The sequence below is a fragment of the Parastagonospora nodorum genome (genome assembly GCF_000146915.1).
Source record: "Parastagonospora nodorum SN15 chromosome Unknown scaffold_12, whole genome shotgun sequence".
NCBI classification, from domain to species: Eukaryota; Fungi; Ascomycota; class Dothideomycetes; order Pleosporales; family Phaeosphaeriaceae; genus Parastagonospora; species Parastagonospora nodorum.
The window spans coordinates 2,203-26,372 of record NW_001884560.1 but is presented as its reverse complement, the minus strand read 5'-3'; the positions used below and the strand labels follow the sequence as shown (position 1 = coordinate 26,372).

Here is a 24,170-nt window from a genome sequence, read left to right as displayed (position 1 = left end):
AGTCGTCCGTTACTCTTGCAATCTTAAAGGGACTTGTCCACACTGCTCCTCTCTCACAAACCTAACTTGCTTTCTAATACAGCATCTCGCCAAAGTACACAAGTTCTATTTCACTTTTACACAATAACAAGGAACTCTCAACCACTACCATGCCTTCTTACGAACGTGTCGCTATCCAGCGCAACCCGAAATACACCCACAATGGAACGAAGTCATACGTATTCGCCATGAGCAAGTGTGAGTAACACTGGCAGACCTAATGCTGCGTTGAATTGTATATGCTCACATCATGTCAGATGGCTTCGACTCCACCAAACCTGGTCCTTACTTTTACGCCAAACAATTCCAGGCGCAAGGGAAATTCGGCAGCGCCATTGGTGGACGCATGAGGACGAAGCATGTTTTGAAGAAGCGTCACCACCATCACGACGCACCACAACGTACGCGCCTGCAGGCATCGTTGTATGCTTTACTGACTTGAATGCAGAACCCAAACCCTCGGACCCTTCCCCGCCGTCGACTGGCGGAGACGAGCCGCCATCGTCTGATCCTGGCAATGCGGATGAGGTGACGGCCGAAGACATCCAGAACGACTCGCTGTATCTTTGCCCGGTCAAAATCGGGAACGCCTGCGCAGACCCTGTACCTTGACTTTGACACGGGCTCCTCGGATCTTTGGGTATGTTTGGCATTGGCATGCAAGCTGAAACTACGCTGACAGCAAAAGGTCTGGTCAACGGAACTACCACAAAGCATTCTTAGCAAAGCCAATGCGCAGGAACAACAAGTTGCATTCGATGCGACCAAGTCTAGCACTTTCAAGAAGCTGAGTGGTGCGACTTGGAAGATCTCATATGGCGATGGATCATCTGCCAGTGGTGACGTGGGCACCGACGTGATTGACCTCGGTGGTCTCAAGATCGAGAACCAAGCCGTCGAACTTGCAAAGGAGCTATCTCAGCAGTTTACAGAGGTTCGCATCTGACTCTCGGACGAAGGCGACGACACTGACCCAGGATTTTAGGGCAACGGAAGCGGTCTCCTCGGGTTGGCGTTCAGCTCCATCAACACTGTCTCACCCGAGCCACAGAAGACGCCAGTCGACAATGCGATCTCGCAGAAAGATGTCAAGCAGCCACTCTTCACAGCTTACCTCGGTAGTTGGCGCGACACCGACGAAGCTGACAAAGGCGAGGTAGGCTTGTCGCTATCGAGTGTTGAAAGAAGTCGCCCACTGACATGATTGCAGAGCTTCTACACCTTTGGCTTCATCGATCAAAATGCCATGAAGGCAGCTGGCGCCACTGAGCCCAACTACGCCACAGTCGACAGCAGCCAGGGTTTCTGGCAGATCCAGTCGACGAGCGCTACCATCAATGGCCAGACCATCACCCGCAGCAACAACACTTCCATTATGGACACTGGAACCACGCTTTGCCTGGTCGAAGATTCTCTGGTAGAGGCGGTCTACAAGGCTATTCCGGGATCAAAGTACGATTCCGAGAACCAAGGCTACCTCTTCCCCGCCAACACGTCTGTGGACCAGCTACCGGACGTTACGCTTGCCATTGGCGACGCGCAAGTGAGCTTTCAGAAGGAGGATTTGGGCTTTGCAGATGCCGGTAATGGCATGGTGTATGGAAGTATACAGTCGCGAGGTACGATGGACATGGACATCTACGGCGACGCCGTGCTCAAGGCTATGTACGCGGTAAGTTGTTTCACACTCTTCCTTGATGAAACGAGCCGGCTGACCTTGACCAGATATTCGACATGAACAATGGCTCCCCGCAGTTCGGCTGGGTGCAGCGCAAGGAGGCGAACCAGAACACTTCGGCACCACCAGCCCGCTAAATCGGCATCGCCGGTTGCGAGGATGGGATATTCCTGCCGTTCTTGGTCGGGTTCAGGGGCATGTCGCTCCTTCATAGAACAGAACTAGTTCCTCATAATCATGGATCAGTCCTTATCCATCTTGTCACACGTGTTTCTCTCCGGACTCCGCACTGACCGTGCAATTAGTACCCGTTCCGCCCCCACAGGCTAGCGTATGGCGGCCTAAATCAAGAGGTCGGGCAAAAATTGATTTTGAGAACGAACATCAAGAGGCACCTAACTAGTATTTGCAGCACCACTACTACGCTGCTATACTATATAAGATGCTAGCTACTAAGTAAAATAGGTACAGCAGTTATTTTGCACCAAATAGAATTTTAAGAAGTGTACTATAGCTATTGCTGCATAGGGTCAAAAATGCGTGCAAATAGCTATTTTGCAAAGTTTTGATGTTCGTACGCGTTCCGAAATTTCCTGATTATTCCGATCGTTCCGAGGTACTAGCAATTTTGCCTGATTTTGCTCGGAACGTTCGGAACCAACGTCAGCAAAATCGCTGATAATCACAAAGTTCATCTGCGCTCTACTTGCACCCCCTCTGCACTACTGCACAGCACCTATTTTTAAATTCTAGTTTTCTTATAATGCTTACTGTATATATTTTACTTAGTAGCCAGCATCCTAATTACTATAGCATTGTAGTGGTGGTGCTGTACTATGGGCGTGCAGGAGCTTGATGTTAGATTGATTTTCTCAAAATCAATTTTTGCCCGACCTCTTGATTTAGGCCGCCATACTAGCGCGTCGGTGACTCCGGTCCAAGACTTCGTGCGTAGTTTCCGAGGGCATAGAGCGCTCGAAGCTCGTGACCCAGGTGTAGCAGCACGCTCGCGAAATCAGTCGAAATATGATAACAGCATGCAATGGCTCAACGACACGAAGCTAATTGCGATTTGACTTTTTAGTGAGGCAACCACACGAACTTTTTCGCTTTCTGCCTTGCAATTGTAGCATCGATGTCCCGGCAACACTTGAATCTCCGTCATGGGCTATCGCTGTTAGGAACAAAATTGAAGGGAAGAGCCTCGCGGGGTGACATTCCCTAGCGCGGCGCGATCCGCAATACGGGATGGTCTGTGTATGATCGTCATGGATGGGGGCGAACACTAAACCTGGTCTGATGCGGTTCACCAGGCTCCGTCAAAACAACTTTCTAGGCAAGACATGACTACCTTGGATTTGAACATTTTCGGTCCGGATGGCACTGCCCCGTCTACAGTAGAGCTGCTTTCATCATGGTGTACCGAAAGTGTACCGAACTGCTACTCACGACACTGAAGTCCTGTCATACTAGAATAGTAGACTATGTGGAGAAAAGCAAATAACAACTCCAGGAGCAGGCGAGGCTGATGCGTATAAGGCTAGCTGATATCCCGCCTACTGAGAACTATCACAGCATCATCGCTCCTACCCTCTTCATCAACATGCAGCTCTTCAAAGTGTTCCTTCCGCTAGCAGTCACTGCGCCTTTCGTTGCGGCGCATCCACCAGGACCTCCGAGGCCGCATGCTTCGCCCAAACAACGAGAAATCTCAACAAGCTGGGCTGGCGTCAACTCCTATTTCCTTCACGCTTACCAGACGTAAGTACAGCTTGATTCGTTTCACCGAATGTCGGCTCACCAGTACCAGCGCCGACCGCATCGCTGTCCTCGATGCTATCAAAGATGCGAAACTCAAAACACTACGGTTGTTCATCTCTTTTACGCCAGCGAACAACAAGGCTACGGGTTCCGTCAATATGCCAGACATCGAGCCTAACCAAGTTGGCACGTACGATGACACGCAGTTGAGGGCCATTGATCAGCTGATGATAGAATCTCGTGAAAGAGGTACAAGTCGACTCGTAAATAGATGGATCGAGTATATGACTGACTTGAATAGGCATCAAATTGATCATCGCGATGCATGATCGCTACCAGTTGGGCTGCTGGGGGAATGGTTAGACGATTCATATTCATTTCCACGACTCTGCTAACACCATTGAATAGATACATATGTCTCAAAGTACAAGCTTCCAGCTCTGGATTGTGCAGTAAAGCCCGCTGCGCAGAACGATGTGACGTTCTTCTACCAGGACCCATCACCAATTTCCGACTTTGATAACCGCCTTACCCACATCCTTGAGCACAAGAACACGCTTCTTCCAGGTGCGCCGCAATGGAAAGATTTATCGGAGCACATATTCTCCTTCAACATCCAAAACGAAGGACAGGGTCATTTGCGCAACAATATTGCGCCAGCTCCGGCTTGGTGGTGCGACCGCAGCAAGAAGATGCGCAGCATTATGGGAAACAGCGCAATCTTGATCTCAACTGGTAAGTGACGCTTCGCACTTCCTTCAGCATGCGCAATCAAGCTAACTCCAAACTCAGGCGGCGGCAACGAATTCCCCAACTCCGACATCCCCGAAAACTGGGCATGCCCAACCCTCGACCTCGTCGACATCCACTCCTACAGCGGCGTCTCTGAATTCCGCAACAAAGCGCCCATCGCACTCGAGCGCGCCCAGGACGCCAACAAACTCGTCCTATTCGAAGAGTTTGGTGCTTCGGGTGCCGACAAGGCGAATGTTGTTGGCCAGCACATTGACGTCTTCAATAACCTGAAGGTGCCGTGGATGATCTGGCAGATCAACAAGCCGGGTAAGGGCGCGAACGACTTTGAGTTTTGGACAGATGAGAGCACGTTTGGTGTTGTGAAGACGGGCTCTGAGACCGCTTTGGGGCTGGCTGGTGCGCAAAAGTTTCCAAATCTTTCTTGAGTAGTTGTGAAGCTTTAGTTCTGAAGAAACACGAAGAAGAGTGGTATGAATGGAGTACGAATTTATGAAATGTGCTTTGGAGTAGATATCGATGTGCAAAAATATGATCCAATTTGCCCAGTTACGTGGGTAAGCCGGCATGTGATTTTCTATTTTGTTTTGTATTCTCTATGCGCGATGCAGCGAATGGGAGCGAATGGGTGTTGGATGATGACCTGAATTGTTTTCCAGATTGGGAATAAGATGTTGAACATGATCAATGTATGGGACGGCGATTATCGTAAGCTGCTCGAGACATGCGAAAACACGTGCATAGGCAACATATACAAGAGAAGTACACATCGTGCCGGGGTTGACAAAAACGCTAAGGAATCTAAATTGACGAGACACGATTGCTCAGCTAGAAGCTCGCGTGAAGCGACTTGATCTAAGAGCCTCAAGAAAAGTGTTCGGAGGGGCATATACGCTAGAGAGGAGCAAGAGCACAACCTGCATTATCAAACACGGGATTTAGCTTGCTGGCGGACCACTTCACCAAGTTTATCGGCAGAGCGAGAACACCCGTCAGGGTATTCGGAACCTGAGACGTAGCCAGCTGATACAATAAACAAAGGATGTCTCCAGCCGTTGCGCTATCGGGTAACTTGCCATCCCGTATGACACCAAAGTTTAGAGCGTTGAAGTTGTTCGGTCCGATATTACCACCGAACGGTTTGGGATAAGCAAGGAGCTGGGCTAGAATCTGCTCCACACCAGATGCCGTTGTATATGGATATCTCCGGTTGTGCCAGCCATCTGGAATGCGCTCGGCTGTATGTTGCCATTCTCCGTTTGAGTCTTGCGTTGTGCCGAAGAACGATGAGACGGAAGCGAGGTCCGCCTGGCCACCGTATGGCGCGAAGAGCTCGTACACAAAGGAAGACGCTCCGTAAAGCAATATAGCCAAAGGTCCCCAGAAAAAGTTGCCATTCTCAGCAAGAGACTCGTCGTAGCGCTGGCTTCTGTACGCAGCCATGGCCTTCTGGTCAAAGTTCCCGCCCGAAACGCGGTCGGCGACTTCCTTCATCCGGGCGAACAGTGTGCCATTAAAGGAGTAGTTATCGCCGCCGTGGGTGAAGTAATCGTTCCGTGTAAGCGACGCATCTGCCTCGAATCTGCTGTGACTGTTCAAGCCAGGCTGCCGTCCAAGAAGGTTGAGACCACCGAGAGCTGCTGTGCGGGACGTTGCGTCGCAGGCGATGCTCAGCTTTCCTGTGATTATGTCCCCATCTTGGACGACTCCGATCACAGCAAGGATGAGGGCGAGGTCGTAGTTCACATTCCACAGATTCTGCTGGGCATCCATGAGCTCGTTGAACGTCGTGATGCCATCGCGTGCTATGAAATTGTGCTGATACTGTTAGCTGAGTGGCGACGATTTTGGCAGGAATTCTCACGTTTGCTGCCGCATTGAGGCCTGGACATGGTCCGCGGATGTCCTTGGATGTCGGTGCCTTGAAAGCATGTGCCGTATCTCCATGTGCAGGCACCCTGATACCGCCTTTCCCGAGTTCCTGGCAAACCGTTCCGCGCGCCGGTGTAGGGGAAGCTGGCGTTGTACGGAGCGGCTGGTTCGTGATTGGCGTTGAAAGGGCAGTGAGCCTGTCTTCTGTCATGGCGATGGAGTCTCAATGGCTCAGGGTCGATCCCTTGTTGAGCAGGTACCCAAGGGAATGGCGATACTGTCGAGAGTGAGGAGAGGAAAACAATGAGTCTACGCATGATGAGTATGTCACCACGGTCATCGTCGAGCAGTGATCAGAACAGAAACGACGTCTAGAAAACATATTACTTCCACACGGCCCATTCCTTAGTCCTCATGCTAACGAGCCGTCTCTTGACAAAGCTTGGCCTTGTGAAGGTGAGCGCGCACCATGGGCACGCTTGTTACGAGCAGTCCTTGGAGCGCGGCCTCGATGTTCAGACCATTACCGCGCCGTCTCACAAAATTTCGTCGACTGCACAGGCTGGGCAACATACTGGTATGTATTGCGACTAGGCGGGAGGTGCAAAGTTCGTTGGCTGCGCGCTAGAGTTCGGAAGGCCGTTGCCCGGGAGCGCCACAGGTAGACCTTCCGCTCCGAGCATTGTTCCTGCATGTTCCATTTTCCATCGTTATCATCAACCACAAGCCGTCTACGCATATTTGAGATCCAGAGGCAAAGCGGACCAACTACCGAATCAGCAAGGGAAATGATCGGCGAGCAAAAAGCCCATTGAGCTGGGCATCGAGCCGAAGATTGACTGCCGCCTTCTGCGCCACGGTTACACACTTGTACTTCAGAACAGTCCTTTCGGCCAGAGAGACTCACTGAGACACAAAGATTGCGCGCTTGATAACCGCCGGAGGCTTCATCGGCGTTGTGGGTATTGCCTCCGCGGCAACCTCAGCCGAGATCTATGCGGGTTGGCTCCCTCCCCCGCGGACCCTGAATCACCCATGATTATCGCCTCGCATCGGATGAACAAGACTAGTGCTAGCTAGTCCACTTCGCTGTCAATCTATTGTGGGTTGGTGAGTAATTATTACAGCCCCCCAAACTTGTGCACTGCGCCCCATGGGTCGCTCTAGAAGTCATTGATTGGAGTGTCTAAACACTAAATTCATGATATTGCGATAGAATTCGCCAAGAGGAATACATCATCTCTGCGACAGCATGGTTTGAAACTACGAATCGCTCATGTTTGCAATAGCGCTAAGCTCTGCTTCGACATTGCCGAAGAGCGCTCTCGTCTCCACTCCACCACTGCCGCCACCAGTCGCGGAACCTGCCTTGGAGATCTTGAATCCTCCTGGAGCCTTTGTCTGGAAAATACCCTTGGGGTCGAACTTGCGCGCCGCAGCCCGAATCTTCTCCACGTTTTCTGTGCCATAGCTCGCCAACGGGTCTTGGTACGCGTCGGCGTAGTTCATGAACTGCCAATTGAGAAGACCGTCCTTGCTGCGCGCAAAGTCTTGCATCTTCTCGGCGTAGGAGCGCAGAAGCGGACGTGCGACGGCTTCTTGATCAGCAGTCTTGACGGCGATGTCGAAAAGCAGCATGATGCCGTTCCTGTCTTCCTTGTCAAGTCCCATGACATTGCCGCCTCGTTCAACACTGTGCTTGGAGAAGATCGTGGGAATTGCCTGGAACATGCATTGAGTAATGAAGTCCGGGTCGTTGTTCGCTTTCCACTCGTTGACGAACTCCTCATTGAGCTCGACAATCTTGGTGAAAATTTCGGCGTCGTTGGCAAAGGTCATGGTGAACCAGATGTCGCTGTATAACGTCAGTATGGGAATATGGTAGACGAGGAAGAAACTAACCGATAGCCAGTGGCTTGCTCGAGCTCGTCTGTCAGCGCTTTGTGGCTGTCGACTCGCAGGGTGTCGCCAATGCGGGGAATGGCCATGAAGTTGTCAAACCCAGCGGGCGCTTCGTTGCCTTGGGTATCCTCGTAGGCAGCGAGGATGACGATGTCGGCCATTACGGGCAAGTAACTCCAGAAGATGATCGAGCTGCCATCAGGGTAGTTTTCCACGTTGTCGGTCCACTTCACGTACGCATCGATCTGCTGAGCTGTGGCCGACTTGTTGTAGGTTGCTGTGCCGCCCCAGAGGTTGCCGGTCTGGAAAGCGAACATGTCGAAACGCGTCACAATGCCAAAGTTTGCGGCGGAACCACCTTTCAGTGCCGTCCAAAGATCAGGGTTTTCCTTCTCGTTTGCGTTTATGACCTCGCTGCCATCAAGTTAGTCCTCATGCTTCGATCTGTTTCAGAGGATCGACTCACCCGCTCGCAGTTACGAGCTCGAAGTTCTTTACGTTGTCGCAAGCAAAACCTTTGCGGGCAGTAAAGAAAGAATTGCCTCCGCCAGTCAAAAAGCCTGCGACACCAACACTTCCAGCTCTTCCACCAGGAACAGTAAAGCCTTCGGGATCAAGAGCGCCATACACATGCATCCACCTTGCACCAGGCTGTATCGAGGCGACTGAAGCCTCTTTATCCAGGGTGACAGTCTTCATCAAGCCAAGATCGACTGTGACACCATTGTTGATGTTGTTCGATCCCGCCCATACAGTGTGTCCACCTGAGCGCACGGCAAACTTTGTCGAAGAGCAGCTCTCGCCCTTTACCAGCGTATCTACCACTTTGACCACATCAGAGGTACATGTTGGCTGGACAATGCAACTCGGCTCCAGTTGCGCACTGACAGACCAGTACGACACAGTACGATTTGCGTAGTCTGTCGAGTTGGGATACAAGACATGGGCAAGACCAGCATCTTGGAGAGCTTGACACTGCACATCGCGTTAGAAGAATCGAAAGATCAGAGGTAGACAGGTCATACGCAAGTGCTGTTCTGTGCCCAAGCCACGGGAAGACCCAGGAGCACGGCGATAATGGCTCCCAACATGGTCGAAGTCGTGTTAGGAGGGTTGCGACTGGACCAGAAAATGGTACGATGAAAGAGTTACGCAACGACCACGGCGTGACCCAGATTTATCTGAGAGCGCAACCACATACTGGAATCAACACACCGCCACCTGCATCCTTTCCTGGGCTACGTCCGACACTAGACACGATGCATCAAGTCGACGAGTCGTACGCAGCAGGGGCAAATTTGCACTTGCAGACTCGACCTTGAGATCGACTCTTGTCTCTCCGGAAGCGATGCTGGGTGGGGGTCGAGGATGTCTTGCCTGAAGGATGGTAACGGTACCCCTCACATATGACTCGGTGCTCCCCTGGCATCCTGCAGGGACTGATTCTACTGTAGGTACGCCTTCTAGCATCTTCGCACGTTAAGTCGCGCGTATACCCGGCCTGGGGTATAGTGCGTTGAATCCAGTGGATACCGTGGCCCGCCGGCGGGGACCCTTGCACAAAACAGCCACCCGCTTTTCTCCGACATACTATCATCCACAACCAATATGATTTAAATAGACGGTGGGTATGAGACTATGAGTGCTCTATCTGCTGTTGACGTATCTTCTGGTATGGAGGAGAGATTCAATACCTCGCGGCATTGTGGTACGAACATTTTTCGAACCATGCTGCCCGCGGCCCAGAGATGGCTGCGCCGCATCCTCGCGTGTGCAGAACCCGCTCGCCAAGGGGGGACATGACCCACACATCAACAACAAAATTGCTACTTGGTCGTCCCGGTAGTGAAAAGATGGGATCGGGCCTATATTGAACGACCCGTCTCGTCGGGACGAAGAGTTGGGGCAGCTTGGCAACAGCCCGATCCACCGGTCTGGAAGGGGGATCCTTACCCCGATGACAACGGCATCGAACGGTGCGGTCGCCGGCTACTAGCATCCGACACCAGCAATGCTTCTCATTTGTCCGGATTACGACGTGAGGTTAACGCTGTGCCGTGCAGCGGCTCGGTATCTATTGCCCGTTACTTCTCAAACGGCGGCCATCACCCGGAGTTGACCAGACTTGGAAATCTTAACGGCGCCCACGTTGGGTGGAGGAACGTCACGACCCTTGCTATATTTACTGGCATGTAATCCGCTGCCCTGATTTCGTCTTGTCATGCCCCTGAACGTCATTCCAAAACCCAGGCAGGTATAACGGGCTCCAAAAGAAAGGTAACAATGGGCATGATTAGTACAATGCTGATACCACCCTCTCGCTCTGAATGGCAATACTTTATGTTTCTCAGAGCCACGACCTAAGATGGTACGAAGCCATAGCTAGCAGCGAAGCGAAGGATTATTGAGAGTGTCGGCATATGTAGTCATCACTTTCAAGCACGCCACCAACGACGTAAAATATGCTTAGCCTGCCAATACTCTTGACACTCTTAGGGAGTGCAAGGGCCGTCTATGAAGAGAGCACGGAAGAGCACTCCGATGCGATCCCTGGACCCCAGAAGAGATTGTCAAACCAATCGGTCCCACACCCCTTGCCCTTGAACCCACAAAACTTCTTACTGAAACGACTGGACCTGCGTCGGTTGGTTCGCATCCTTCTACAGATCTCACCAATCATGAACGATATTCGACAAATCGTAGACGCATCTCCTATAGCGATCGTGCTTCTGTTAGCGGGTGGAGATCGACATGCTCATGCCCTGTACGCTTTGATGGGAGGTGCGAGCCAGCATGATGCTTGTCAAGCACTCCATGAAACTTGAGCAATATTCCGTTCGGTTGTCCTGCCGAGCTGCAAGTTCCACGAGGTAGGGGGCAAAACATGTGAGCTTGGTGCAAGAGCCACGAACGGGTTGCACCGCTGATCAAGGTGTTCATGGAGTCGCAACTTGTGACATCAAAGGCAAGATCGGCACGCTCTTCTTCATCAACGGCTCCTGCAGCAGTCCTTATTTGACTCGGAGTCCCACTATTGCAGAAATCTAGAAGTGAATCAATCGGCCATCTTTCTTCGAGTCGTGGCTTCAATCTGCCGCATTATTGAGAATGTCTTCCACTGATGTCAAAACGATCATACCGGCTCCAGCAGGTTATGTCGTCGACTTTGCCAATCCGCAGACGCAGTACATTGCCCAATCGTACACAGTTGTGGCAGTGGAGATGACTTTGGCTTTCATCTTCCTGCTTCAGCGACTGTACACGAAGATCGTCATAATGAAGAAGTTCCAACTAGAAGACGGTGAGTTGTGCCTGAAATGGTGTTCGAATTGTTTCGCTGACTATGTCTTATAGCTGTTGTCATCGTGGCGTGGGTTCTATGTATGGCTACGCAGATATGTCTGCTCCTTGGAATCGCCCACGGAGCTGTCGGAAGGCACGCTTGGGAGATTAGCATTGAAAAATACGGCTACTACTCACGTGTAAGATACATGGTACTGTAGTATCACAGCGATGATAGAAAACTGACGCGACGTCTAGATCATCCTCGCGGCGCCACTGCTGTATGCAATGGGTACAGCGGCAGCCAAATGCTCACTTGCGCTCTTCTATTCCCGCCTCAACCCGAACAAAATCTTTCAAGCTTTCGTGTGGTCGACGCTTGCGGTGACCCTCAGTGCTTATATTTCAATCTTCTTCAGCTTGTTGTTTGCATGCAAACCCATAGCCGCAAGCTGGGATCCGTTGCTCTTGCCGATTGCGGTGTGCATCAATCGTGGTGGCATCTACATTGCACAAGCAGTGATTGGCATAGTCACCGACGTCTTGCTACTCGCACTGCCCATACCAACTGTTTTGAAGCTCCAGATGCCCACGAAACAAAAGTTCGGGTTGGTGGGCATCTTTGCTGTCGGATCAATGTGCGTTTTCACCTATTCTCATCAAACTATTCATACTGACAGAGGCAGCACCATCGTTACGTCAATTGTTCGCCTGATCATACTGCTGCCCTCACTCACAACGGCCGATCAGACATGGGTTATTGGAGAGGGATGTCTGTGGATGTAAGCTCTCAATCCATCCGCGCATGATTGCTTTCCGGGCTGACATTTCTGAACAGTTTCATCGAAGCAAACCTGCTCATCATGTGCTGCTGCCTCTCGACCCTCCGCCGATTCTTCAAGCACTTTGCACCGCGCCTCATCGGCGAAACGTCATCCACCGGCAACAGCAAGTCGCGTTCGCGTGGCTTTTCAAACAACGCTAGACAGCATACATTCGGCAGCGGCGGTGCGAAGCGCACTCTCGACAGTTTCATGAATACGAATAACGATGACAAGCCCATCGCGCTCACGTCCTTTGATGATCTGGATAAGGGTGGTGCAAATGCAGCAGCGCATGCCAAGAGCTTGGGAAAAGACACCGATAGCGAGGAGGCTATTTTGTATGAGAGGAGTGTGCAGGTCACGTATGAGACTGCCGGGCAGAACGGCAGAAGTAGCGCGCAGGCGCATCAACCCGAGGTTTGGAGCGGCAGGAGGTTCTAGGGAAATATTCACGATACCAGGAGCTTGTCTTATCGTGTATACTGATGTGAGCATTGACTTGTATCTGAGCGCTTCCTTCATAGCCGGAAACTAGCCCAGATGCTCGCTGTACGCGCGATTATGCCGTAGCATCGATAAAGTCCAGATTCCATGCTTGCTTTATCTCCCCCAACCAGAGCTTGATATCTTTCACTGACTCTCCAACAAGAACCTTTCCGTCCCGAGCCAGCTCTGCGTTGGCAATAGTCCAAGGTGGTACGTGAAGAAATTTGTGTCCCGGATCGCATACTTCATGCTCGAGCTGACCGGCTTGAAGCTTCCTAAGACAGTCTTCGTTGAATTGAACGTCAATGCACTCGCAGCAAATATAAAAGTCATCGGAATATGTCCAATATGTTCCGCAAAGACCATCACAATGATAGTGCAACGGACCCATGGGCGACATTGTGGTATTGGCCCGATTGAGCGTGGGACGAGCAGGCAAAGCAGTTTCATTTTCCAATGGCGTGGACGGCGCATTAGTACTGTCACCGGTTGTCCCAATCGCTAATAATGACGCAAATTGGGTGACCGGCTCAGTTGGCGATGAACACTGCAGTAGGTGCGAGATGCCCTGCGTTGGCTGAATCAAAGACCAAGCTGCTTGCGACTCTTCAAATGCGCCGAAATCCATGAGTGCATCTGCAAGTTTTCGGTACCCCTGCCAATCATTCTCATCATCATTGTCGAAGAGTAACTTCAACGCAAGCTCCATGTCGGGTCGAAGAGTTTCTTGAGTTTTCATTGTATCGTCGATAGCTCGGTAGTATCGGGCCAGCAATGCGCGCACAGACGACTGTGATACATCATTTTCCTCGTTTTCATTACCCGTAGTCGATAGGAAAGCTTCGATCTTTGCCAGCATTGCATCAGCGATAAGAGACCCCGGCCCGGCTTTGAGAGCTTGAGCAAGGTAAGCCTCGCATAACTGTATGATGCTTTGCCCCATGCTGTCTTTACGTTCCTTGATCACCTTTTCCCACAAGGTTATCGCCTCTTCACGGTCCTTCGTACCTTCGCCAAACTTGAAGAGGATAGATGCCAAATAATTGGTGAGACAATAGGTTTGCCATTGCCCTGTACGGTCTTCACTAGCACAATCCTTAATGGCCAGCCGATAGTAGTTTTGCACATCTTCAAATCGGTCTTCTTGACGGAAAGCGGAAACTAACAAGGCGTGACAAGTATTGTCGAAAGCGTGAAATCGTAGGAAGCGCGAAGTGGCACTGATATTAGTCGTTTCGACCACCTCCTTCTTCATTGTGTGGAGAAGATCGACAACCTCGTTGAACTTTTTACAATTGCACAGGGTCCTTACAAGTTCAAGTCGAACCTTGTCATCCTCCGGGCTTTCTTCCAGTAGATTATACAAAATAGTCCGGGATTCTTCGTATCTCTCAAGTTCTCGTAGCCAAGCTGCTTTTTTTGTGTCGGCTGATTTTCGCGAAGCATTCGGCTCAGTATCACTGTATAGTCTCTTTTCAGCTTTCAGTTGCTCAATGACGATTTCCTTGTGGTACAGTGCTTTGTTCCAGTCAGGAAAGATAGACTGGGCGCGAATATCAATCGCATAAGCATCTGCCAATGCGTTATGAGCAAGCAGATCATCAGGATCTACTGTCAGCGCATTTTTCAGCCATCTGATAGCTTCTGCTACATGTTTGCACTTGAGAAACGTGAAGCCCAAGCTCCGCAATCTTCTAGAACTCATAGCTTCCGTGCTGTTGAGGAATGGCGAAATCTCTGTCTCATAAATGTGGTTGATGACATCCGGAAATATGTTGTCAAAGCTTTGTGGGGGCTCTTTGAGTCTGTCCGCTGAGTTCCCCATATGCTCGATCTATGCTTGTTAGGCAAGGGAACAGCCGACCTGTGAGTAATCAGAGCTGGAGCAACGCACCTTATTGTAGAATCCGAACCACCACGTGAAAGCGCCATTGATGTCCCGAGGGCTTTCCGCCTTCTCCCACGCTTTTGCCATAGCTTGGCACTGGGAGCGTAGAAGCTCAACATCTGGATTTCCTGAACGGACAACATTGGCAATCCAAGTTGCGCCAACTTTGTCATCCCTGATAACGTCCTTGATGACTGCAGAGCTCTTCAGTAGACGCGCGATCTCATTAAGACCAGGGTCATTGTACGCCCAGGAGCTCCAGTAATACTTGTTGCTGGATTGGACAGCTTGTTCATTCGTAAAGATCTTAACAATCAGAGGGCCCATTTGAGCCTTGATCGACGGATCCGCGTTATCCAGATCGACTTGTTTCAGATGTTCCGTCAAGTTGTTTCTCGTATAGGCTCGCAGTGATTCTGCTTCGTCGCCTAACCCGCCAGCCAAGGACTGTAAACAACACAGCACAATTCTAGCTTGTGCATTGTCGCAATCTAAAGCAATGCTCACGTCGCTCTTCGATAGCTTTTGGTCAAAAAACTCTGCTAATCCAAGCTTATCATACAGATCCTGCTCACACAGTTTCTGGACAAAGTGCTGTACCACTTGGATCTGGCCTTTTGAAAGCGGTTGGTCTAACGATAGATCTGTCACCTTGCGCTGCTTCGATGCACTCTTGAAGTATTCAGCGTAGTCATTAGACTTCAATTTTACAGTCGCATATCGATCATCATCCGATCCTTCGATGCTGAAAAACGTGGAATACTGTTCTTTGAGCTCTTTGGCCAAGGGTTGGAAAGGTTTGTGTTGCTCTTGGACGTATAGAATTGATTCAAGCTCATAAACCTGAAGATCCCATGTAGCATAGATGACCCAGAGGAGGAGCGCATTGACATTGCGCACTTGCTTTGTGTTGAGCCTTGTATTACAAAGGCGTAGTTCCTTGTCAATCGAGTCGAATAATTTCGCGCCTTCCTTCTTAATCTCTTCAATGATTTGCCGCACGCTTCCCACATCCTGGCAGCTGTTGATCTCTTCCAGCTTCCGCTCAGCGAGGCGGAAATTCTTATCCACCGCTTTTGGAAGCTCCGTAACAACCCAAGTTTTGAGTTCCTGAACCTCCTTGGACATCGTCTGGAAGCAAGCGAGCATTCCAGCTTTGGATTCGACATATTTCTGAATGTCGAGCTGATTGTGGTCCTCGAGTTGGATGACTACAGTGGAAGACGGGGCGCATGCTTCGAGCTTGCGCTGTAGAGAAGGATTTGCAGTCATCATAATTCTGAGTGAGTTCAGATCGGCGCTTGTTTTCGATAGAATGTGGAGGAGGCTTGAGATCTCGGAGCAACCGTCTTCGTCCATCTCGTGGGTTTCATCCAACACGAGGTAGAACACTGCACCATTTGGCAGCCGATCCAGGAAGAGTTTCTGCACCAAATGATCCAGTGGGTCGAAATCCGGGTTGTCGTTCAACACTTTGTGCACATCCTTCCTATAGAACGTATCGTTCTCCATGATCTGGCATGCCCATGTGCGAAGCATTTCCTTGACTGATGGCGCGGCTTTTGCATTTTTGGGGGGTGATTCGCTTGTTTGGCTATCTTGGTTGGATGGGGCGTTACGAGTGAACGAAAAATGAGCTACAGATATCCGCGTAGAGTCGTCACGACCTTGCGGATAACGCCTCTCAAGAGCTTGCAAGACTGAGGTCATGACATACGACTTGCCGCTTCCTTCATTGCCGGAAAGTATCAATACCGGCTCTGACGTCTTCTGGTGATCAGACCATAACGTATAGTCTAGGCTGTCCTTCAACCAGGCGCAAGTGCCCCCTTTGAGTCTCTCGCGGCGAGTGCGATACTGTGATTGAAGCGCCCTCACAACGGATACGTCGACTCCAAGCTTGTTCCGTATCTCCTGCTTCATCTTCTCCTCTGCTGTTCCAGCGAGGGTCTTTGCCAGGTTCTCGTTCATGAGGCTAACCCCAGCACCGACGGTTTTTACGTCTGCTATAACAACGTTTACGTTCGCGTCAAGATTCTTGACGGTGGTGACAGTGACTGCATCCGCCATCTTCTGCTCTCGGTCTACCAAGGTGGCCAAAGTGTTGATCTGCGCCTGCACCGTCTCTTCACCTTTGAATAGCGTCGCATGTAAGACCTGTTTCGCTTTCGCTCGTTTGGAACCCTTCTCCCGCCCAAGAACTCCGATACAGTACTGACAAGTTTTGACGACCGCTATCAGCATTCTGTGGGCCGTAAGTTCCATCTCTGGCCCCAAAACCCTGCGCTCCTTGATGTAAAGCTCAGCACGTTCCATAATCGGACAGATTTCATCAAAGAGGACACCGATGTCTGCAGCAATCTTCTGGTACGCAAAGCCAGCTTCGATGAAAAATGAAACACAGTTCATGGTTACGTTGGCTGGTCCTCCAAAACCCGACATCTGTGCGCCTTGAGCAAGTAGAGTCCCAATGGTTTGGATGGCTCTCATAGTATTGCCAACTGCGCGTTTGGCCTTTTCGATCTTCGACTGGCTTTCTATGTCCTTGGCTTCATTGAGTTCATCCAGCTTTGCTGCAATCTGGCTTGCGGTTGGCGACTTGACATCCAGGTTTATGCCTGTGGCACGTATAAATTCGAGACATGCTTCGCGCCATTCCGCCTGGAGATCAAAATTGCTGGTAGACATATTGTAGAAGAGTTGCCGCAGAGATGAAAGAAGGCCTGCATTACAACAGCGATGCAATGGCCCTTGAGTAGGTGCTGGTCCTCTCGCGCCATCCCCTAAATATACCATAATCTTCTCCCTCCAGCCCCATGTTCCCGATCGGGAAGCGGTAAGATTGCCTTCTTAAATCTAGTCCTGGCTTTTCTTCGAGGCTACTTCAGACATAGCATTATGAACAAATACGAGGACATGAAGCTCGTTCTGCCGCACAAGGCTGGAAGGACAACAGCTTACTTGAGCGAATGGGGGTCGGAGAGCCGGGTCATTGCCCCCAAACCTCCATGACATGCATTTCAGCCGTGTTGATATCATGGGGTCTGCCCCAATCGGAGTCAAATCCTCATCAGAGCTGACCGGTAAACCTTGTCAGATTGCTGCCTAGATTGTGGGGGCTGTTACGACCGGCCTTCAGCTACCCGGCCCCGATAACATTGGCTGGGTTAAAGCAACATTGAGTTCCACGACATCTTTCGAATTCTCGGGTAGCGCATGATAAGGTGGCATGCAGCTGAGCGACGCGTTTCCGCCGCTTTTGCATGCGTCTCAACGGCTGTTCCGAAAGGGCTAGACCGTCGTGCATTGCTCAGGTAGCTCTTGCCACTCATCCAAATCATGTGGATACACTACGGAGCAACTCCATTCGGGATATTCGGCAGCAGAATAATGTGTCCTTTGCCGGATTTTAATAAGCGTAGTAGTAGGTATATACTTTAGCAAGACTGTAACTCTACGCATATATTAAAATAGAGCCTTAAATAGATAGCTAATTACTTATTTAAGCATATTAAAAGCTACTTAAAGTTATCTAATATAAGTATAATAGAGACCTAAGTAAGTTCTCTTAAGAAGAAGTTCTATAGATGCTTATATACGAGCAAAACTAAAGAGATAGAGAGGTTTTACTGCGTACAGAAAGAGTTATTACTAGAGAAGATAAATAAGACTATTAACTAGTACTTTGCACGACTCTATAAGTTAGCATATATAACTAGAGATTACGCAAAAAATTCTAGCTAAAAATCTATTAATTTAATAAAGAAATAGTAGCGTAGTAATCTAAAAGATATAAGAGCTTACACCTTAGATAGGTAGTAGAGCCTAAGCTTATTTTATACTTTTATTAAAACTTAAGAGGCTAGATAGAGCAACTAGACGTTAAATTACTATTAAAACTATTAAAAAAAAGAGACTAGAGTAACTTTATTAAATCGTTATATGTTGCAGTATTGATACACGAGAACAGTGAAGTACTAATCCACGTAACTAAGCTGACTAAGCTTAGGAAGTGGACTAACGTTTCTCCGTGATCTGTTTGTATATTTAAGCCAGCTCTTCTAATACATTAGAAGAGCAGTGATCAATACAATCTTTTCTCTTAAGTTTGCTTAGCTACAACAGTTATATTAGTTGTATTAACAGCGAATTACAGCGATACTTATAGCAGCCTAAATTAAGAGGTTAGGCAAAAATTAATTTTAAGAAAATTAATCTAATATTAAGCTCCTACACGCTTATAGTATAGTACTACTACTATAATACTATAGTAATTAGAATACTAGCTACTAAGTAAAATATATATAGTAAGCATTCTAAGAAAACTAGAATTTAAAAATAGATGCTATATAGTAATGCAGAGAAGATGCAAGTAGAGCGTAGATAAACTTATAATTATAAGCGATTTTGCTAATATTAGTTCTAAACGTTCTAAGCAAAATAGAGCAAAATTACTAGCAATTTTAGTAAGTATTAGAATAATTAGAAATATTAGAAATATTAGAATACGTACGAATATTTATAAAGAGCTAGCCTATAAAAATAGAATAATATAGTACTAAATAAAGTTATATTTCTTATTAAGAAGGTCTCTATTTACTGCTTATATATATTCTTCTTACTAACTAATTAGGCTTAAGGCGCTAATAGAAAGGTTTCTAAGTATAGGCGCAGCCTATATCTTAACAATATTAAAACTTCTAAAAAATAGATATTTGCACGCATTTTGCACTCTACGTTGCACTAGCTATACTATATTTTAATAAATTATTTTAAGTGTAAAATAATTGCAGTATACTAATTAGTTAGTATCTAGCATATTATATACTATAGTATTATAGTAGTAGTACTGCAAATACTACTTAGATGCTTATTAATATTTGCGTTTAAAATTAATTTTTGCTTAATCTCTTAATTTAGGCTGCTATAGATACTATCAAAATACTAAAAAATAGTTTTCCTAACGTACTTAGTTATAAAGTCTCTACTAATTAGCCTATACTACTCTAGCTGCTGCTATAGCTACTCTAAGTTCTATTTAAGATATTATAGTAGTTAGTTATCTGCTACTATAAATACTAAGGTGTTGTTGCTAAGCAAACTTAAGAGAAAAGATTATATTAATTACTACTCTTCTAATATATTAGAAGAGCTAGCTTAAATATACAAATAGATTATAGAGAAACGTTAGTCTACTTTCTAAGCTTAGTTAGCTTAGTTATATAGATTAGTACTTTACTATTCTTATATATTAATACTACAATATACTCTCTATCTTAATTACTCTATTTAATTAAGATAATATTACGCAGTATATATATAAATAAGCTATTATCTTACTTCTACTCTGCTCTAATTACTTAATTAGTAAGTATCTATTTATTATTATATTATTATAGAGATTAGTTAACTTATGCATTTAGCCTTAGCACGCGTAATATTAATATCTTACTCTATGCCTTATAATCTTTTAATACTCTACTATCTAGCTTTAAGAATTTAATCTGCTAACTATAGCTCTAGTAAGTTTTACTAATTAAGAGGTACTTAAGTATCTTACGCGTACTCTATATTATAATTATCTTAAACTCTAGGCTATTAGTTATGCTAACTTAGCTATTTTGCAGTAAAAGAGAAAAATAGCTACTCTAGTATAGAAGAAGAATCTTAAGAACGCTTACGCTACTTATTTCTCTAAGATATTAGATTTAAAAAGTATATACGCTTTAGCTTAAATTAATTAGTAGAAGTTAGCTTCTAAAGAGAATAATCTAGCTCTAGATACTCTATTAAAGCTTTCTAGTAGTATACTCTATAAAAGCTCTTATGCTAATTATATTCTTAAGTAGCTAAGTAACTTAACTAAGAATAAGCTTAAATATATTAATAAGAGTAGTAAGTTAGGTTATTATACTGCTTATAATTCTAAGCAGTGTATTCTAAGGTATTATTTCTTATCTTATTTTAGTTACCTTCTTATACTAATTATACTATAGCTTATACTACTTTATAACTAAGATAATATCTTTATATAATTACGCTATAGGCTATATAGTTATTATAACTATTAGTAGTTATTAATCTTATATAGCAGCTCTATACTAATCTTTTATAGACTTCTAAGTATACTAATAGGCAAAATAAGCTTATAGATAAGATCTATAAGTATATTACTAGTTATAATAAGCTATCTAGCGTTAAGCGTAACTAATCTAAAACTACTATATCTAATCTAACTTCTAAGCGTACGAAGAAAGCTACGCTACTTATATCTTTATAACTCTATTTAGATTCTTTTAGTTAGAAAATAAGCTCTAATAGAAAGTTACTCTTAACTAATTTAACCTCTTTAAAGATATCTGCTTATTAGGCCTCTATTTAAGATAATAAAGAGAAGAATAAGACTATAGTACCTGCTAGTAATCTTTCTAGCCTAAGTTCTAGTTCTCTAGAATCTAAGTATAGTAAGTAAGCTAAGCCTTTTAGTTATAAAACTAATATACTTAATAAGCTATTTAATAATAAGAGCGCTTTAACCTTAGCTAGCTTTAATCTTAATACTCTAGTTACTTTTAATAACTAAATAGATTATATTAATATCTCTCTTAGCATAAATAAGAAATTAATTTATTCTAGTTATGCTACTTCTTTCTAACTAGCTTAAGCTGCATCTAGTAGCTCTATTTAGTATTCTACTAATCTAGAGTTAAGTCTCTCTTTAAGTAGCTTATATAAGTCTATTTATTCTACTTCTTCTATACCTAAAAAAATGCCTAGAGAGAAGAGGAAAAATAAGGCTACTCTAACTAACCTTTATAGATTAAATTCTTCTTTTTCTTATAAAGCAGTAAGCTTAAGTAGATTAAATAGCAGCCTTTATAGCACTAAGCTAATTATTTTAATCTCTAAGCTTTCTAAGTTACTTACTAAGCAGATTCTAGATACTACTAATATTTAAAATGCTCTTTCTATAGAAGCGCAGCATAAGCTTCTATCTTAGTTTAAGTAGAAATACTTATTTAATACTCTGCCTATTATTATAGGCAATACTAGATAGAGTACTATTAATCTAAATAGCTCTAATCTAGTAATAATAATTAGTAATAGTAAAGCTAATCTTAAGTTATTAAGATTAGAAGCTTAGATAAGAGAGCTTAATAAGTATACTGCTAAGACTTAATCTAGTCTTAAGAAGATTAAGAAAGCTAAAGCTAATAAATTAGCATACTTAAAGAAGCTTTATATTAAATAAAGAGAGCGCTTTATAAAGAATAAAGCTAATTAAAAGGCGCGTCTAAAGAACGTTTCTTAACTTACTATAGTTAAGTCTATTAAGACTAATACTATAGCAAAGCTTTATAAAGATTAATTAAAGCGTTTTACCTTTAGAGAGACTAAGTAAGGTCTAATTTACTTTTCTTCTTAAACTTCTTAGTAGTCTTAGTAGCTTTCTAATACTAATTCTTAAGTTTCTAGATTAGTTAAGTTAAATTATTAGCTTACTGCTGCTACCTAGAGTTAAAGTACTTATAATAATTAACTAGCGCTAACTTCTTCTACTTCTAAGTTTAGTAGTAGTAATTAAGCTAACTATAGTAGTACTACTATCTTTTTAACTAATAGTAAGAAGGTTATACTATCTAATACTTCTACTCTACTACCTAATCTATTCTTCTTTAAGCTTTCTAATATAAATAACTCTACTACTAACCTTTTCTCTATTGCAAATTTAGTAAATTACTCTATCTTTAATGGGTGAAAGAATAAGGGTCAGAATAGGGCTTATTCTTTAAGAAACTCTAAATCCTTAAGGGCTTATTCTTTTAAACTCGAATTTCTAAAGAATAAGACCCTGCGTAAGGGCTAATTTTAATGCAACTTAAGCTAAAGGTGCAGCAGAGTCAGCGCTATTAATTGCACTATTTAGAATTTTTATGCAATATCAGCGCGTTATAATGCACGTTAAGATATGTGTTAATATTAGTATTCCTTAGAGTTGCAAAAATAGAGCTGTGTAGACTACTAATCTAGAGTTATAAACTCTAATATTAGAGTTTTTGCGCCTAATCTAAGCGTTAGAGTAACTCTAATAGCTAGGCTAAGCATAATAATACTGCAATGCTGCGTGCTGCAAGCATATAACGTCTAGTAACTTTAGATACTAACGTGCAGAGAGTACATCTTAACTTATAGGCAGCATAAATTTATTGCTCGCTGCGAGGCTCTGTAGATAGAGTTTATAGATATTTATAATAGAATAATTTAATAGTATTTTTAAGTATTTGCTACTACACTGCATAGCTATATGTAAGAGCTATGCGCAGAGCATTATCTAGTTATAGTTAGCAGCCTACTTAAATACTAAGTACCTAGAACTAGTCTCTAACATACAGATAGCTATTATTTGCGCTGTATAGGACGAGGCTTTACTGCAGCAGTAGGCATTTAACGAAGGCAATGTTATATATCCTAGCCTAGTAACTAGGTTACTACTATACTTGCCTATATATACTAACGAACTGCAGTATTAAGAGTATAGTTAAATATATTACTACCTAAAGAGGATAGAAGCCTATTGCTATAAGGACTATGCGTAGAAGAGTAGACTACGCAGTAGTAGAGGACTAAGTGCAGCTATTATATAGGCAGTTAGCGTTAAGTGCTAGAAGTACTATAATACTAGTTACCTTAGCTAGCTGTTTAAAGTAGATGCAATAGTAGAAGCAGGATCTGCTGCTAGCAGTCTAGAAGTAGATATTAGACTTACTATGCGAGCAGCATTATTCTAGGCTATAACTAATGCTAGAGCTAGGCAGAGAGCGTAGAACGCAGCGATTAAAGCTAATACAGATTGCTACGAGTTCTAAGCATAGTTAAACTAAGCAGGATAGGCGCGCTACTTATAAGGCTTATAGTAAGACTAGCTGCTAGAGATAATATAAAAGCTAACGCCTAAAGAGCGTGCTTTATCTATTATATATTAAGCTGCAAAGATAGTATTATAGCATGCGTAGTAGGCATCTACGTCTAGCATAGTAAGCATGCCTGCTATAATATATATTAACTAATATAAATTTAGCAATATATTGCATAAGAAGCTATTTAATGCTAGCTAAATAGGCAGCACTATGCTAAAGTATAGCAATATATAGGTCTAGATTATTGCGTATATATAGCGCATATACGCATTGCCTATAGTCTAGCCTAGGCGTAGCAAAGATAATAACAACAATAATAGCAGATAGCTACTATACTGCATAACTGCATAGTAGAAGAGATGCTTAGAGCAGCTATAGAAGCTTAGAGAGGAGGATTAGGTAGAAGAGAACTAGTTTAATAACAGCGCTTCTAATAATAGTAACTATAAGCAGCTAGATAAGCAGTAGGAGGAAGAGCTCTAGCGCTGCATATATAAGTTTATAATATTGCTACTTAACTAAGAGCTAGGAGACGATAAGTACTTAAGTGTGTTAATTAGCGCTATAGCAGTATTAGGCATTAGTGCTATAAGCAGATAGTTATCCCTGTTAGTATATATCTCTAAGTAATCTGCTATTATTACTATATTATGCATGCTTATGTTATACTAGTCTACAAAGATGCAGAAGGCAGCGATTTAGAGATTAGTAGAAGAGAGCTATAAGAAGGAAGAGGCTGCTTAGTTAGCGCTAGGTTACTATAAGTT

At 45.1% G+C, this 24,170-nt stretch overlaps 7 protein-coding genes across 7 annotated transcripts; 4 read left to right on the top strand and 3 right to left on the bottom strand.

The window, feature by feature from the left end:
* Nucleotides 1-149: 149 nt before the first annotated feature.
* SNOG_07879 (hypothetical protein) lies at nt 150-1,854 on the top strand (the record flags this gene model as incomplete). Its single annotated transcript, XM_001798154.1, has 8 exons — nt 150-237; nt 297-440; nt 488-612; nt 638-679; nt 722-973; nt 1,025-1,195; nt 1,250-1,711; nt 1,765-1,854. The coding sequence occupies 8 exons, from the start codon at nt 150-152 to the stop codon at nt 1,852-1,854; spliced, it is 1,374 nt and encodes a 457-aa protein (XP_001798206.1).
* Nucleotides 1,855-3,320: 1,466 nt separating this feature from the next.
* Nucleotides 3,321-4,659, top strand: SNOG_07878 (hypothetical protein; the record flags this gene model as incomplete). The annotated part of the gene is made up of 5 exons (XM_001798153.1): nt 3,321-3,478; nt 3,528-3,727; nt 3,780-3,836; nt 3,887-4,213; nt 4,241-4,659. 5 exons carry the CDS (start codon nt 3,321-3,323, stop codon nt 4,657-4,659), a joined length of 1,161 nt encoding a protein of 386 aa, XP_001798205.1.
* Nucleotides 4,660-5,125: 466 nt separating this feature from the next.
* SNOG_07877 (hypothetical protein) lies at nt 5,126-6,314 on the bottom strand (the record flags this gene model as incomplete). Its single annotated transcript, XM_001798152.1, has 2 exons — nt 5,126-6,049; nt 6,096-6,314. The coding sequence occupies 2 exons, from the start codon at nt 6,312-6,314 to the stop codon at nt 5,126-5,128; spliced, it is 1,143 nt and encodes a 380-aa protein (XP_001798204.1).
* A 258-nt stretch (nt 6,315-6,572) lies between these two features.
* SNOG_07876 (hypothetical protein) lies at nt 6,573-6,918 on the top strand (the record flags this gene model as incomplete). The annotated part of the gene is made up of 2 exons (XM_001798151.1): nt 6,573-6,680; nt 6,850-6,918. The coding sequence occupies 2 exons, from the start codon at nt 6,573-6,575 to the stop codon at nt 6,916-6,918; spliced, it is 177 nt and encodes a 58-aa protein (XP_001798203.1).
* Nucleotides 6,919-7,366: 448 nt separating this feature from the next.
* Nucleotides 7,367-9,096, bottom strand: SNOG_07875 (hypothetical protein; the record flags this gene model as incomplete). Its single annotated transcript, XM_001798150.1, has 4 exons — nt 7,367-7,958; nt 8,006-8,419; nt 8,472-8,980; nt 9,031-9,096. 4 exons carry the CDS (start codon nt 9,094-9,096, stop codon nt 7,367-7,369), a joined length of 1,581 nt encoding a protein of 526 aa, XP_001798202.1.
* A 2,017-nt stretch (nt 9,097-11,113) lies between these two features.
* SNOG_07874 (hypothetical protein) lies at nt 11,114-12,552 on the top strand (the record flags this gene model as incomplete). The annotated part of the gene is made up of 5 exons (XM_001798149.1): nt 11,114-11,306; nt 11,360-11,487; nt 11,546-11,925; nt 11,974-12,069; nt 12,126-12,552. 5 exons carry the CDS (start codon nt 11,114-11,116, stop codon nt 12,550-12,552), a joined length of 1,224 nt encoding a protein of 407 aa, XP_001798201.1.
* Nucleotides 12,553-12,670: 118 nt separating this feature from the next.
* SNOG_07873 (hypothetical protein) lies at nt 12,671-17,173 on the bottom strand (the record flags this gene model as incomplete). Its single annotated transcript, XM_001798148.1, has 3 exons — nt 12,671-14,431; nt 14,492-14,932; nt 14,993-17,173. The coding sequence occupies 3 exons, from the start codon at nt 17,171-17,173 to the stop codon at nt 12,671-12,673; spliced, it is 4,383 nt and encodes a 1,460-aa protein (XP_001798200.1).
* Nucleotides 17,174-24,170: the final 6,997 nt, after the last annotated feature.